This window comes from Xenopus tropicalis, chromosome 4, assembly GCF_000004195.4.
Source record: "Xenopus tropicalis strain Nigerian chromosome 4, UCB_Xtro_10.0, whole genome shotgun sequence".
Taxonomy (NCBI): domain Eukaryota; kingdom Metazoa; phylum Chordata; class Amphibia; order Anura; family Pipidae; genus Xenopus; species Xenopus tropicalis.
In genome coordinates, this window is record NC_030680.2 from 134,584,797 (window position 1) to 134,601,537 (window position 16,741).

Genomic DNA, 16,741 nt, shown 5'->3' on the forward strand with positions numbered 1-16,741 from the left:
CAATAAAGACATCCATGTAACCGAGTGCTTAATATTAGACTTCTTTATAAACAGAGGCACAAATGCTGGCATTTCCAAATGGACACTGCTATCATTATGCAACAAATCAAACAGTGGCTAAGCAGTGCAATGTGTAATCCAAGCACACACAGCAATTACTATTCCAGAGAGAAGGAAACGGCTGAATTAATGGCCTGATTGCTTGGAGAGGGACCCTAGTCTTGCCTGGGGCACGTAATTACCAATCAGGTCACTACAGACCATTGTAAACAAGTGATTTCTCAAGTGTTGTTTCACACAGAGCCGGCATGCAAGCCTTTTAGATTCCTTTTCTTTCTGCTTGTTTCCTTCCAGTTGTGGAATGAAAGGCAGAAATTACTCTCTGCCGCTGAGATACAGAGTCATGTCTGCTTCCAACATAGTGCAGAAACATAGAAAAAATACAAAGCTGATATTCCTCTGCAGTAAATGTACAAAAGGTTATTATGATGTGCATGTATAAAGAGAAGTGATACCTGTGTATAAGGTTTGATTTCACTTAAGGATAGTAGCCTCTGGGAAGGGACTGGGGCTGTGGGATAGCAGGTATAGTAGGGAGAGATGGTGCCTATAGTAGCAGTGGGGGATAATAGCCTCTGGGAAGGGACTGTGGCTGTGGGATAGCAGGTATAGTAGGGAGGGATGGTGCCTATAGTAGCAGTGGGGGGATAATAGCCTCTGGGAAGGGGCTGGGGCTGTGGGATAGCAGGTATAGTAGGGAGAGATGGTGCCTATAGTAGCAGTGGGGGGATAATAGCCTCTGGGAAGGGACTGGGGCTGTGGGATAGCAGGTATAGTAGGGAGAGATGGTGCCTATAGTAGCAGTGGGGGATAATAGCCTCTGGGAAGGGACTGTGGCTGTGGGATAGCAGGTATAGTAGGGAGGGATGGTGCCTATAGTAGCAGTGGGGGGATAATAGCCTCTGGGAAGGGGCTGGGGCTGTGGGATAGCAGGTATAGTAGGGAGAGATGGTGCCTATAGTAGCAGTGGGGGGATAATAGCCTCTGGGAAGGGACTGTGGCTGTGGGATAGCAGGTATAGTAGGGAGAGATGGTGCCTGTAGTAGCAGTGGGGGGATAGTAGCCTCTGGGAAGGGACTGGGGCTGTGGGATAGCAGGTATAGTAGGGAGAGATGGTGCCTATAGTAGCAGTGGGGGATAATAGCCTCTGGGAAGGGACTGTGGCTGTGGGATAGCAGGTATAGTAGGGAGGGATGGTGCCTATAGTAGCAGTGGGGGGATAATAGCCTCTGGGAAGGGACTGGGGCTGTGGGATAGCAGGTATAGTAGGGAGAGATGGTGCCTATAGTAGCAGTGGGGGGATAATAGCCTCTGGGAAGGGGCTGGGGCTGTGGGATAGCAGGTATAGTAGGGAGAGATGGTGCCTATAGTAGCAGTGGGGGGATAATAGCCTCTGGGAAGGGACTGGGGCTGTGGGATAGCAGGTATAGTAGGGAGAGATGGTGCCTATAGTAGCAGTGGGGGATAATAGCCTCTGGGAAGGGACTGTGGCTGTGGGATAGCAGGTATAGTAGGGAGGGATGGTGCCTATAGTAGCAGTGGGGGGATAATAGCCTCTGGGAAGGGGCTGGGGCTGTGGGATAGCAGGTATAGTAGGGAGAGATGGTGCCTATAGTAGCAGTGGGGGGATAATAGCCTCTGGGAAGGGACTGTGGCTGTGGGATAGCAGGTATAGTAGGGAGAGATGGTGCCTGTAGTAGCAGTGGGGGGATAATAGCCTCTGGGAAGGGACTGGGGCTGTGGGATAGCAGGTATAGTAGGGAGAGATGGTGCCTATAGTAGCAGTGGGATAATAACCTCTGGGAAGGGACTGTAGACTGGTGCTGTTGATCTACATCCCTATAGCAGCCGCTGATTTACAAATGCTGCTGGGAGTAGTAGTGAATAACATCTGGAGTACCACAGGACACCGGCGCCTGTTCCAGACTACAGAACAAGTGCGGGGCTTGTGTTTACAGCTGCTCCCAGGAATGAATCACTGACATGTTCTCCTTATTAAAAATACACATCTCTGCGTTGCAATCTAATACAAAGCGACATGCATTTTAGCTCATTGCCTGTTCTAGTCAAGTGTTTCCCTCTGACCATTTATTTCCATCTGTTTCTATATGTTGCACTGTTTGTTCTCAGCGCTCCCCATGTTACAAACAACCCTGTGAATGCTCTTGCTTTATAAATAACCATAGCAATAATTAATACTGGCAGGGAGGCCTTCTCAGCCGGCAGAAACCATTCAGCAAATACTCACAGTTATTTACACTGAATATTGGCCCATCAAGTTAAAATGACATCATAATAACCTATTGCTTATTTAGAAAAAAGATAAATAGGTTGCGCGGCTTTTCTGTAAGGGAAAATAAGACCTGCTAGAGGCTTTGTCCAGAACTTATTGCCACTGGCGGTAATACTATGGCAACTTCCACCACAGCCAGCATCAATGCAGGGCAGGCATGCGTATAGGGCTCCATGAAGACAATCCAAGATACACACCCGTTGTGGGACAGACAGAGTGGCCTAATTATTATTATTACTTATTTATATAGGCCGGACACCCCGCAAAAAAAATCTCTGGTGGGGACCTGGTTTAGAAACTCCCTCCTCTTTTAGGTTTGCCACTCATCTGGTTTTGACCCAGATAGCCCGGTTTTTCCGGGCAGGTCTTGCTGTGATTGACACTGCCATTGACTAATCACTGATCGTCATGTCTTAGTCCCACCCACCTGATGTCACCAACCTGCCCCTTCCCCGCTACTGTGATGTCACTGGCCAACCCCACCCCTTGTGATATCACTGCCTGCCCCCTGCCCAGAGATAGGAGCCGGCAGAGGTGGCAACCCTATTCTCATTCCCCCTTAATGATGCTACTCAGGTGGGCCAGCAGGCAGTGGCATCCATGTTTTGGATTTAAATTTGGACTATATTTTGGTTCACTATCCAGAAATATTAGCCCCTCTGCAAGGGAAATGGCATATTAAATAAATATATGCAATATGTAATAATCTCATGTTGCATTTGAGTAGTTTTTGCCCCTGAATGGGAACACTTCAAAAACAGAACAGAAAGCTATTCTAGCACAAGGGCCAATGTCCTATTAGACACCTTGGAGCCTCCAGGCTTTCAAATGGTTGCTTAAAAAACCTTTTTATTAAAGCCTATAAACCTCAGCAACTAGACCACTCACCAAACTCCCCTAATCCCTACTCACACACTCTACTACTAACTAATGGTATTCATCTCTTACTCTGCACTTACCATCACTTTACTAACCAAAAGGAACTCTACAGCCATACTGGTTACCCTCCCCTTATGTCTTACCTCCTCTCTCTCCTAAGGTGGCCAATAAATGCTGCCAAAGGTTGGGAGTTTATCAGCTCAGGTATGAGGCCTGCCTGACCCATATCTGGGCACAAGTCCTCCAGTCCTACTACTGTCTGACTGCATCCCATTAATGTGATCTAATGGCTCGACCTGAGGATCTCATATCACCAACCCCACAATTTTATAGGAGGAGGGTGCTTGTTGTAATTGGGGAGGGTAATTAAAAATATTTTCTCCATGGATTGTTGTATGGTATGCCATTGTCAATTCCATATACAATACAACAGAACAAACGGTAGGATAAATGCAGACCCAATTCCATATATTATGCCCCAAAAAACATATTAGGAAAATACAGTACTGTGCCAAGTTCATCCATAATAACCCCACTAAATACAATGCTAATCCTACCTCCCAGGGCAAGAAGCGCCGGTTCTAAGTTTTCCCTAGCCTTCATTAACATCCACCTATGATCATGCAGTTCATATAGAAATCAATGGACCAAGCTGCTATGGGTGGCCAGTTTAACATCTATACACAAGCCAAGCAAATCCTCTAATAAAAATATAATTATAAATCAATTCTCATTAACCAAATACAAAAGGGAAAACAGGAAATTACAATTTATTGGCCATTTAAGCCTCTGCACGTGCGGTTTTTAAATTCTATGCCCGAGCTTCAGTTTACACTATCGTGCACCACAAATCCCATTAACGGCCTAATAAAATAATTATACTGTCAGTAATTTAGGTCCGAAATGGTGGGTCGGCGCTGTGGCTATTCCTATATGCCCTAGCTGCACTATATACGCAATTAAATTAAAAATAAATACAGTCGAACGGGAGGAAAGAGCCTCTCTGGCAGGGAGTTACCCATCCATTCATAATGGCATGTGAGAATGGAAAAACATAATTTAGCTCTGAATAATTTTATCACTTAACAACTCCTTAATCCTTTCTCCGCAGCGCTACCTTCTAAAGGGAATAATGAAAGGCAGGTGCGCCATCCCACGGAACCGAGCCGGGCCCTGCGCAAGACATAAAGAAAGATAAGCTGGGCTGTAGAAAAAGCAGCGGCAACTTTAAGGATAAAGGCAACAATGCTGCCAATAAGCTCCATCCCCTTCACTGATTTTATTTTACTGATTCAGCACCAGTACGAGCATTTAATCCATAGCAAACTAATCTAAATGTAACACTCAGAAGGAGACAAAAGGGAACGCAAAACATTTGGCCACTGCCATTTGGGAACCTTGCTTTTATCCTCAGAGCTGGGGCATTAATAGAGCTGGAAATGAAATGGCATTTTATCCCCAGTGGCAGAGGGGATTAAGGAACTGTCCTTTGGAAAGGAAAAAAGCAAAGCTGGGAGTCATGGATCTCTGAGCACTGAGAATAGGAAAGTGCATGGAGTAGCACAGAGCTAAGGAGGGAGCGTTAAGGTTCGGGCATTTTAGTTATTTTTTTTTTTTTACGAGTGGGGGATCAGTAATGGGGCCCCAAATAAGATGCAGGCAGGGTACTTAAAGGGAACCTGTCACCCCCAAATTGTTTCTCCCACCAGTGGAGCACTTGTGAGGCGAATCCAATTGTAAAAAAAATAAAATGTCAGTGGTTAAGAATAAGGGCTCTGGCACACAAGGAGATTTGTCGCCTGCGTTTTTTCCCCCTGGCACTTTGGCGACAAGTCGCCACGACAATACCCACGAAGAGATTTCATGCGAGTTGAGCTCCAGGCGATCTGCTACCCATGGTACCACTCAATAGTTAACCATCCCACATGTTTACGCAAGTCGCTCAGAAAAGGGTCTGTGTGCGATTTGAAACAGCAGGCGACTTGAAGTAGCCTCGTATGTTTTGACGCTGGCGATTTCCATTGGATTAGCATTGGCGTCTTGTCGCCAAATCGCTGTTTTAAAAATCGCCGGCGACAAATCTCCTCATGTGCCAGAGCCCTAAAGCAAGCAAGATAAAGGGCAACCAGGAGGCAGGGTGGTGGCAAATATATAGAGAGAGATGCCAGGCAGCTTTGTCTCTGTCTCTCAATGTGGCACAGTTCACCTGGGCAGTATTACCAATTTGTCCATACTGCCCAAACATTGGGAAGTACATGTAAGGGACCTGTTATCCAGACAGGTATGGGATCTGTTATCCAGACAGGCATGGGACCTGGGGTTTTCTAGATAAGGGATCTTTCTGTAATTTGGATCTCCATACTTGTGTGCACATTATTACACATTAAATAAAACCAATAGGATTGTTTTGCCTCCAATAAGGATTCATTATATAATTACAGAGAAAAAGGCAAATATATTTTTAAATTTTGAATGATTTGATTAAAATGGACCCTCCCATAATTCTGAACTATCTGTTTCTGGATAACGGATGCCATTCTTGTATATGGTATTGGTGGGGGCTGCTTAGACCTAAAGCCCTGCAACATTGTGGATCATGGATTTCTGGTCCCAATGGAACATTCCATTCACAGGACTGAAATCTAGCCAAGGAGACAAAGCACAGGAGATCTGACTAAACTAATGGAACAATGCAACACAAATGCCTTAGTATTCAAGTGGCATTTCTATTCTACTGCCTCGCCTATTTTTTGTATTTATGGGGGGGGCTGACTGCCTCTTGGGTTTAGGGTCTGACCTAACCACCATTACCCGGACTGGCAATCTGTGGGTTCTGGCAAATGCCAGAGGTGCTGCTGGAAGATGCCATAGACAGTCACTATTTATTGGGCTGGGGGGCTGTTTGGGCCTCTGTGTACTTGCAATGCCAGGGCCTATTTTGACTCCCAGTTCAGACCTGCTAACCATCTTCATTATGACCCACTAACTGCTGCAACTCCCAGAAACCATCATCAGGGGGTAATTCTTGGATTTTGGCTTGAACATCTGTGCCTTGAACTCTGTTTCTCTGTAAAAGTTCTCTGTGTGTTTTATAGCTGCATTGCTAATGTTCAGTACAAGCCATCAGCAATAAGTGAAATACAAGCTCACAATTAAACACACTGTAACAGCTTGACTTTCTGCCATGCTGAGCACTACCGGGCTAAACCCAGCCTCCAAGCAGTTGGGAACTGCACATTCTAAAGAGAATGCTTCATTTTGGGTTTATATATTTATTTCTTGCAAGGGCAAATTATAGACCGGAACTTTTATCCTATACACAGGGGCGCAGAAGGGAATCGCCGATAAGGTGCCCCTCGGAGGTCCATGGTGCATTCTCCGCCACCTTTAATTAGCACTCCTGGTCACCTTACCAAATTCTTTCAGAAGTGGAAAGAGAAAAATGCAATCTGCGTCACCAAGTTACCTAGCAACAACACCGTCTCCCATGTGTCTGATGGGAGATCGTAGAAATTCTGGGCTATTAGTAAAGGAAAAAAAAGCTTTTATTCTGCATAAATCATTCTTCCAATTGACTTTCAAGGACCTCTCGGCTGAGACTGTATGTGCAACGGGAGTGACAGCTGAGAAGACGGTGCCACTTAGCTACAGATGGAGGGCTATATTCCAGACAGTGCAATGTCTCTACCTGATGCCTTTGTTACCTATCACTCTGCAAACTGACGGCTGAAACTTTGTTACTTGGCAACCTCCTCTCTCAAGGTTCTCACATGATTCCGCCTTAAATGGGGGTCGCCAACTTGTGCCGTACGAAAGGGGTTAATCTCCCATAAAGCAAGAGGCTTTTGTGCTTTGCTGTGCTCCATGCCATGTGCATAGCTATAGGGACAATGGAAACATAAATAAAAGTGTCAAGGTAAAACGCACAAAGGGATTGCAATGTACTGAAGCCACAGCGAGCATCAAATGGAAGAGATAAATAGAGCGCCGTGTGTGTTATCACTCACAGAATGCGCAAGTACGGGGAGCAATTTGCAGCCATTTACCGGAGGCCTCTGCATTCAGCTTGTTATTATGGAAGAATCATCAAGCTGAGCACAATCTAAAAAGCAAAGTTGAATTCTATGGTGGCTGAGTAATTAGCAGTGCTGCCTACAGATTGGGGGCCCTGAGTTTGATTCCGACCTGGGACACTGTCGGCAAGGATGTGGGTTCACTCCAAAAACATACAGTCGGGATAACTGTGCTACAGATGTTTGATTGTAAGCTCAACAGGGCAGTAAGAGCTGGGTAACCATGTCAGTGTTATATAATAAGCAGAATATTAGTCATTGGAGAGACTCAATGAGGTCAAATACCTTGGAGAATACATGGCCCAAATTACTCTTCTTGAGAAAAATGATACCTCCCAGCTGGAAAATTGGGACACTTTAGGTCATACAAGTGGTGATCAGTTATAGCAAGACATACCAGATCTGGGGGCAAACTTGAATATAAATGAAAGGGCCCCACACAGGTGCTTTGGACTAGGGCCACTGTTACACCGCTTTCATTATAGCATCCTTTTCTTTTATGCAGTTGGATAGTTTGAAGAGCAAAGGGCATCTGGCTAGGCTAGTTACCTTATACAGCCAGCCTCACTTGGGTACGGCAATAGGTATGGCAGCTTCCAGTACAAGTCTAACAAGCAGAGAATAAAAGTAGAATATATGAATCATCAATGCCGAAAGCTTGCAGTTTTTGCATTTAGGAGTTGGTATTTCTGAAACCAGCGAAGCTGCGCCACATAGCAGAACGCTGAATATTTATAGAAATATATAAAAAGAACAGTAACATTAATGAGAGATTGACCCTTGCGTTGCATCTCAATACAGTGCATTGGCTGCAGCTACAAGTGACCGCTGACCTTACGCGCAGCTCTGCGTTTGTGGCTGCCGTGTGATACTGCTCTGCTGTCAGTCTGTAAATCTCCAAGTTCTGAAAGAGAGAAAGAAAAATGGCAAATGACTAAGGTCTGGATACTCAGGCTCCTTCTGGGCTACCAAGGCTAATTATATTTTTAAGTATTTATATTAATGGCAACCACAGCTGCAGTTGCACCACTTTGGTTTAAAGCTCCCTGTATTGCAGTGATTCACCACTCAATTGTGTTAGGCGCATCTCCCTTTCTCAACCAAGGATATAAAATATGGTGAATTGCAGCTAAAATTGCACTTTCGGTCCCTCTGGGGCACCACATATGAGATGATATTGCAAGCAGAGTTTTCTGCCTTTGGGGCAGTAGCATTTGGAGACAAGTGTCCTGCTTACTGTTGCAATCTGCCCAATACCTGTTGGTCAGGCTGGTACAGTAAAACAGGCACTTGTCTCCAAAAGCTGCTGCCCAAAGAAAGAGCACGCAGTGCTTACAATAAAATCCAACATGGGGTGACAGCACTAACTATCTTAAAATTGATACATCCTTTATTATTATATTACATGTGTATTACATTCATGCAAAATTTTTCAAATGGGCTAAATGGAAACACATTGGAAAATAATTTTCCGGCTACCATCCCTTTAAGTCTGTAATAGATGCCTCCAATGCTGCTACAATAATATTGCTTTTTTTGCTCTGCTACCTCGCTATTTACAAATTTATTTCAAAGAAAACTATAAAGGTTTTACTTGGATTCATATTCCCATTGAAGTGATTTTGCCCGGACTCAGCATGTAAACGTGAATGTTTCCCTTTCCCCACCTATTCATTCTCCCATAGAACCTCCATGCACTCCAGCTGCAGTATTGTCCATGCAGCACAGGGTTCTTTATGCAACGTACAATTCTCCTATAGCAATACAGCATTGTGTCGCACAGCTTCCGTGGCACCGCCCTAACAACTGCCTGTTCTGCAGAACTATAATACCTAATGCTTATTCATGTGTATCTAATCCATTGCCTTGGTACTTCAATGCATACAGAAAAAAGCCAATAATAAATATGACGCTTTCTTAAAATGCACACAATAGAATGGCTTAAAAATGTGTTTTTTGTTTCTTTTTGTTTTTTTACATAAATTTAGTTAGGCACTACCCATGTTGTGTAATTTGACAAATATAAACAGAAGCATGGGTCTGGGAAGCAAAATGTCATTGTGTAACTGAGATTTAACCTTTACACATCTGCTTGTGTATTCCTGTATTATAAATGCTTCAGTAGCTCTTAAAGGGGACCTGTCACCCTAAGAAATAATTCTAAATTTATTTTTATCATGTTATGCAAAATAAACTTCACTTACGCTATATAAATAATGTAAATCTTGTTTCCTTCAGTCTTGGAATTACACAATCACAGCAAGCAGGCAGGCGCCATTTTGTGGACACTGTTAGTAAGACAAGCTTAACATCATGCCAAAATCTTGTTTATATGATAGAATGGAGGAGCAGATGCCCATTCCCATGCACTGGCTACACAATTAGACAGTGAGGGGTGCAGTGACATCTAGAAAGTGCTGGATGAAAACCTAAGGTTATTGTCTGCCTAAGGCATAGAGGCGGGGCAAGCAATATATGATTGACAGCTGGGATTTTTAAATGCCTTTATGGATGTATGGATGTGTTAATATATAAAAGACTTTGGGTTTCATGTATGTATGTATGTATAACATACATACATACATGGTTTCATGTTTAATTTAAAAAGGGCTTTTATTATACAGCTTTTTATGTTTGGGTGACAGGGGCAGTATATGTCCACATACAATTGAATATTCTTTTAATTAAAAAAAAAAAATCCTTATTTTTTTTTTTTTTTTTGCTATAACAAATCACTATAGGATTGCTGTATTTGTTGCTGTCTGTACTCCCTTCACCTGTCTTTGCCTGTAATGAGTATACTTTGATTAAACAGAAATAATGAGCTCTGTATAAACACACACACCCCTTCTAACCACCATAGTGTGTATCAGGCTTTCAGATAAGCATTTCATTACAGAGACTTATCTTACTAGTAACTACCTTTTTTTTACCTACAGCTGCCTGAAGAACCAGGGACTTGGAAAGTGAAACTGATTTTGGTTTCAGCCTTTGCCCTGTTGAGTGCAAGAAGTAATAGAAAGCATAAAAAAAATAAGACGGAGGACCAATAGGGATAGCAGATGAGCACTTGGTGGTACCCATCGCTATAGCTTTGGTATCTTTACATTTCTTAGATCCATGGAGTTTGGGGCCCGAGGCAGTTGTCCTACCTGCTTATATCAAAATCTACTAATAAAGGGGCGGTTCACCTTTGTTTACTTTTAGTATGCTACAGAATGCCCTATAACGTCAAACTTAAGGGGTTGCTGACTAAAAAGTAATAAAAAATGAAAACTGTCTAAGAATATCAATGTCCATATCATCCTAAAAGTTAATTTAAAGGTAAATTACACATTTAACTTTTAGACAATCACTGTTCAAGCTGCTAGCACAATTTTTTAGTCAGTTGGGAAACCCCAAGTTACTAAGTTGAAGGTTGGACTTCACCATAATTGGTAGAGCAGCCAAATGCTTTAAGATTTTCTGTGACATCAGCAATGACATGGCAGGGGTTTGCGTAACCTAGTCGCCTGTCTGATCTGCCAGGTGCCAACACATGCTGTCCTAGATCTTCTTAGAACACAACAGTATTATTATGTATTTGTTTCTTTGATTTATCTATCACCTTGTTAAGGGGGTTCCTGAGCAAAGAATGGACCTTCAAGAGAAGACTGAGCTGAATAAAGCCGGCCATACACTATAAGATTCACTCATTTGGCAAGGTTGCCAAACGAGTGGATTTTTCTCCATATATCAGGCTAATGCGATCATTTGGCACTAGGGACAACTGTCTCACATCACAACAGCGAAACTATGAGCTAACTGAGCCAGCTGTAAAGGCAAAAGACATCTGCCTGATTTCAGCCAGATGTTGCTCGGGTAGGCTCGTCGGAAGGTCCCATATATTGGCAGATAAGCTGCTCAATTGGTCTAAAGGACTTGAATCAGCAGCTTAAATCTGCCTGTGTACTCCCAACTTTAGTCACAACCACTGCCATACAGAATCAGCTGCCTTGAGGTCGTAGCAACGGGAGTTGACTGAATCTGCCCAACATGAGGGGGTTCACCAAAATAGGGCATCTGATAAAGCCGAGCCCCGGTTGGTAACATATCAGGATGGCAATAGTATGGATTGAGTTGCACAGCAAACTGGAAATATTTGAGCAGCTCAGATAAAACATATTGATATTTAACTCTGCGTGTGTCGTTGACACAACAAACAAAAATACTGTCTAGACCTTGTTACAAGCTTATTTTTATTTGCTGTCACTGTAATATGACAGTAATTCTGTACTTATGTATATTGGAGTTGCTGATTGACACATATTATAGAAAACACAATGCATTTTTTAAGATTCTCATCTGTACAGCCTTGCTTCTATATTTCAGAGCTGAGAGAATAAGATACAGTATAAATAACTCTTCACTTTCCCAGGCTTACCCTTTATATAGGGATGGAGTAATTACAGTTGCACATATACTATCAATTCATTTATTAATTAAAGGGGGAGTACAACCAAATATGGTTATTAAAGGATTGGGAGATGCAGAACTAGATGGTGATTACAGAATAATATCTGTATTCTTTATAGTACAGTTGGTTTTACAGAGTTACACATATTTTTTCTGGCACAGGGTGAAGCACAGATGGCATCTGGCAAGGGCACAAGCTCAGGGGGCCTGTTCATCTATTAAATAACAAGTCGTTTTAGTACTGAAGTATAGGATGTCCTAGTGGTGGCCCCCCAGCTGTTCTTGAGCAAGAATGCTTGCCTTCCTACACTGCAAATTGAAGGCAGCCTTGTATCTTGGATAGTTTAATTCATGGCATGGCTGTGGTGGGAGTCTTTTACTTTCTTTAAAAAAAAAGTAGTCTTCTCCTGCTATTGAAATTAGATTCTACCTTTCCTACCAAGTGGTTGGAGTGGTGTAAAGGTCACTGACATTGGGTATGGAGTAGTGTAAACTGACACGGGGCATGGAGAGTAGTGGAAACTGACATTGGGTATGGAGTAGTGGAAACTGACATTGAGTATGGAGTAGTGGAAACTGACATTGGGCATGGAGAGTAGTGTAAACTGACACTGGGTATGGAGTAGTGGAAACTGACATTGGGCATGGAGTAGTGGAAACTGACACTGGGTATGGAGTAGTGGAAACTGACATTGGGCATGGAGTAGTGGAAACTGACATTAGGCATAGAGAGTAGTGGAAACTGACATTGGGTATGGAGTAGTGGAAACTGACATTGGACACGGAGTAGTGGAAACTGACATTGGGTATGGAGTAGTGGAAACTGACATTGGGTATGGAGTAGTGGAAACTGACATTGGGTATGGAGTAGTGGAAACTGACACTGGGTATGGAGTAGTGGAAACTGACATTGGGCATGGAGTAGTGGAAACTGACATTAGGCATGGAGTAGTGGAAACTGACATTAGGCATGGAGAGTAGTGGAAACTGACATTGGGTATGGAGTAGTGGAAACTGACATTGGACACGGAGTAGTGGAAACTGACATTGGGTATGGAGTAGTGGAAACTGACATTGGGTATGGAGTAGTGGAAACTGACACTGGGTATGGAGTAGTGGAAACTGACACTGGGTATGGAGTAGTGGAAACTGACACTGGGTATGGAGCAGAGGAAACTGACATTGGGTATGGAGTAGTGGAAACTGACATTGGGTATGGAGTAGTGGAAACTGACATTGGGTATGAAGTAGTGGAAACTGACATTGGGTATGAAGTAGTGGAAACTGACATTGGGTATGGAGTAGTGGAAAATGACACTGGGTATGGAGCAGTGAAAACTGACATTGGACATGGAGTAGTGGAAACTGACATTGGGCATGGAGAGTAGTGGAAACTGACATTGGGCTATGGAGCAGTGGAAACTGACATCGGGCTATGGAGCAGTGGAAACTGACATTGGGCTATGGAGTAGTAGAAACACAGCAGGGCCATATATAATGGCTTTGCAGAGATGGGAGTGGAAGTACCTGACTTGCTTGTAGAGAGCCCTGGCCTTAACCCAACTAAACCCGCAGGATGAACTGGGACCCTGTCTGTGATGCAGGCCTGATTCCCAATATCACTGCCCAACCTCTAATTTATGAATGAAAGCAAATTCCACCAACAATGTTCCAGCATCTAGTGGACACCTTCCCACAAGCATAAAGGCTGTTATAGTAGCAAAGTGAGGACCAACTTCATATGAATCTCCCTGGTTTGGGGATGAGATGGGATTAGATGTTAGCCATATAGAGTATCATTTTAAACTATCCACACATCTACTTGAGCATATTGCTTTCCTAACATTACCCAGCAACTATAACATACCAAAAATAGGTAGATAAGGAAGATGGCAGGGTACAGCCACTGTTTACACATCTGTACTGTAACCCATAGCTCACTACTGTAAAACAGCAAGGTTGGCAGCTGTCATGTTTTCTGAAGTCCCAGCCTCCACGGCAATGACGGCAACCCAGAGAATGTGCATGGAAAGGTTCCCCATCCTCCTGGTCAAGTGTGCCAAGCTCCTGCTCCGTGGTCATTGCAATGGAGTCTAGAGTACATCTGCCAAAAGTAGCTGTGAAGCTTTGTATTTCAGGAACAAGTATGGGGATAGTTTACTTTTAGGCAGTGGGGTTGATGTGGTTCGGAGTGGGGTAAGGGGCCAGGAGTTAAAAAGTGTGAAGTCTAAGTCAAAAGGTTTTGTCTTGCAAATTTTCTGTTAATGGAACTCCCTGCCCTTGAGAAACTAAACTAGCTTTCACTTACGGGGCAGTTTGTTAATAGCATAGATACCTACCAACCTTACAGAGCAGTTGTGTGGCCCAGCTCACAAGCAGTTAACATGCTTGTTAACAAATATAACATTTTTGGTTTTTTTAATATTTGTTCGCTTTTTACAAGCCCCTGGCTGAAATTGCAGACAGAATAGGATAGGGCCAGGTCTGAACTGAGAGGCAAAACAGGCCCTGGCATTTCATGTACACAGAGGCACAAACAGCCCCCCCCCCCCCCCACCAGCCCAATAAATAGTGACGGTCTGTGGCATCTTACAGCCGCCCCTCTGGCATTTGACAGAAGATAACAATAATAAAAAGACCCAACTTCACTGTTCTGCAGTTGCCAAGGTCGCTGACCCAAACAACCAGCTAGAAATGTAAGTTCCAGGAGGAAGAAGGGCACCATAAAAAGGCAAATAATGAAGGGTGAACTGTGTGCGCTAAAGCTTGTTGGATCCCTCTGTGCAGTTTCGGCTAAAAGACTGATTTAAAACAAACTGTACCCATTTTAATGACTGTACTAGTGTATGTGTTTGGGGATTTGCTTGTTCAGTAGAAACACAAAATGTGACAGCAGAAAAGAAGCAATTGGCCCCTGTATGCTGCTGATCAATGTAATTATATTATATCAACATAATTGGAAATGCCACTGCTGGCTGAGTCTCCTTCACTCAGGGGCACATTGGCTCTAACACAAGCAGTGATCAGGCCCATATGGTAGGGAGCAAAGCATATGGAACTGCAGGGAACTGAGCAGGGGAGAAGGATAATCACAGTGGGGCAGAACAAAGGCAAGAGAGGCACCAGGAATAAGGGCAGGAGGTAAATAATAGGGATTTTATCTATAAACCTGTAGATGTCCTTGGCATGTTTCTTTTTTTTTCTGATACTTGAACTGTACAAATTCACTTTACTTACTAAACATATATATATAGCGAGGGAGAGAGAATGCTGTTTGGAGGTTATTGAACAATGACCATACAAATACCATCTTTAAAGGGGACATATTGTGTAAAAAAACAAGAATGTACAAGTGCATTATACTCTTTTAAATATAGAAGGAATGTGTTTAAAAAAAGATGTATTTAAGGTTGGTTTATTAAATATTTCCCTAAAAACCCTACTAGTCCCGCCCACTTGTTCCACTTTCTGCTGCCTCCTTTCCCAGGATGTGCAGGGGAGCTGGTGGCACTCAGCACACTGCACTGTAGGATAGGAACCAATCAGCAGGTAGGCTGACCTGATACAGAACTAAGCCCTGTCTTTGCTTGTGTGACTGCAGGGCTGTGATTGGCTTTCCCCCTCCTACTGTGCTTCTGGCTGGGACTATTAGGACAAGCCCCCCCCCCCCCTTTATTTGAAACATGGACAGGGACCAGAGTAACTATATGAGGTGCTCCAATAAAGGGGCCATTTTCAAAGATATATACATTTTTAGCCCAGAGTAACACCAGAACCATGTATTGTACTTTATTGCCTACAAGATTGGAGAGGTTTCTAGTTATGCTATATGTCATGTTTAATCGAGTGTAAGCATGGCTGAGTGCCCCATGTCCCACTGAGCAGCAACCATATGCAGAATTGTGGGAGGGCTTGGCTGGCTTGTGGGACAAAATGGCTGTTGGAAGGGGCTGTAAATAAAGGTGCCCTTACACAGGCTGCTGGCATGGCCACTCTTGAGTCAGCAATTTAAGGTTCATGGCACATAAGACATACTATAGTCAAACGGCTAAGCACCCTGATTGTGCAGCCTGTCATTTGCATTAAGGAATCTGCCTATCACTGCCTTGTTTCATATAAATCAAGGGGACCCACTTAGCTCTTTGGGAATTCGTTACCTTTCAGAAAGTTTAGAACAATGAAGAGTTAAGGGACTGTGGTCTGTTGGTTCAGCCTGCACAGGGGAATGATGGGGAGCGCAGTACCTGGGAGGCCAAAACAAGTCACGTTAATGGCACAGAGTGACAATGCCTGCCGTTCTGCCATCCTGCCGCCGCTGCTGCACCCCATTGTGGGACCTGCTGTTCCGCTCAGCTAAGCTGCTCTTTCTGCCTATAAATAGAAGCCATGTTCCCCTGAGTTTGTGTATTCCCTGCGGTGACAATGAGAATGACAGGTGACAGTGGGTACTGCTTACAAACGGCTGTCACAATATAAACTCACACTGCAGAAATGGAATACGTGTAAGTGCGTGACTCCGAGGGAGATTGTGCAGCCATGCACCATACACATTACATATTCACACACAATGGCAGAGGAACACAGAGCCGACCCAGTACACTCCAACACACATCATCCTGTTTTTATTCCTCATGGTATAACTAAATAATTGGAGGCAGAACCCTTGGGTATTAGATATTGTAATCACGTTGCATGGTACAGTATATCAATGAATAAAGGCAAAGAGACCCCTAGACAACAGAAGCACCTCCTAAAATGATTTGTTACAGGATCTGCCCACTTACAGTGGCTATACACAGCCAGATCTGCTCATTTGATGAGGTTGCCAAACAAGTGGATCTGGGCCCCAGTGAGCACCCACATTCTAGGCCACGTCAACAGGCTGATGTGCTTCTCAGAATCTTTAAACCTGTCCCATAACAGCCAGATATCTGTATTACAGGCCCATCGACTGGGCTCTTTTATAAATTTTGCCTCTAAA

General features: G+C 43.6%; 1 protein-coding gene across 2 annotated transcripts in view; it reads right to left on the bottom strand.

Annotated features, from left to right (window-relative positions):
- chchd6 (coiled-coil-helix-coiled-coil-helix domain containing 6) overlaps nt 1–16,741 on the bottom strand; it is a 209,723-nt gene that overhangs the window by 93,061 nt on the left and 99,921 nt on the right. Inside the window, exons 7-8 of one of the 2 annotated variants that reach the window (XM_031901176.1) lie at nt 8,139–8,209; nt 6,760–7,111 (exon numbers count right to left, since the gene is read on the bottom strand). In XM_031901176.1, the coding sequence (XP_031757036.1) occupies nt 6,970–7,111; nt 8,139–8,209 (213 nt within the window). In that variant the 3' untranslated portion in view covers nt 6,760–6,969. Of the gene's footprint in view, nt 1–6,759; nt 7,112–8,138; nt 8,210–16,741 lie in introns of those variants that run through there. The other variant, XM_031901175.1, reaches the window with a different exon arrangement.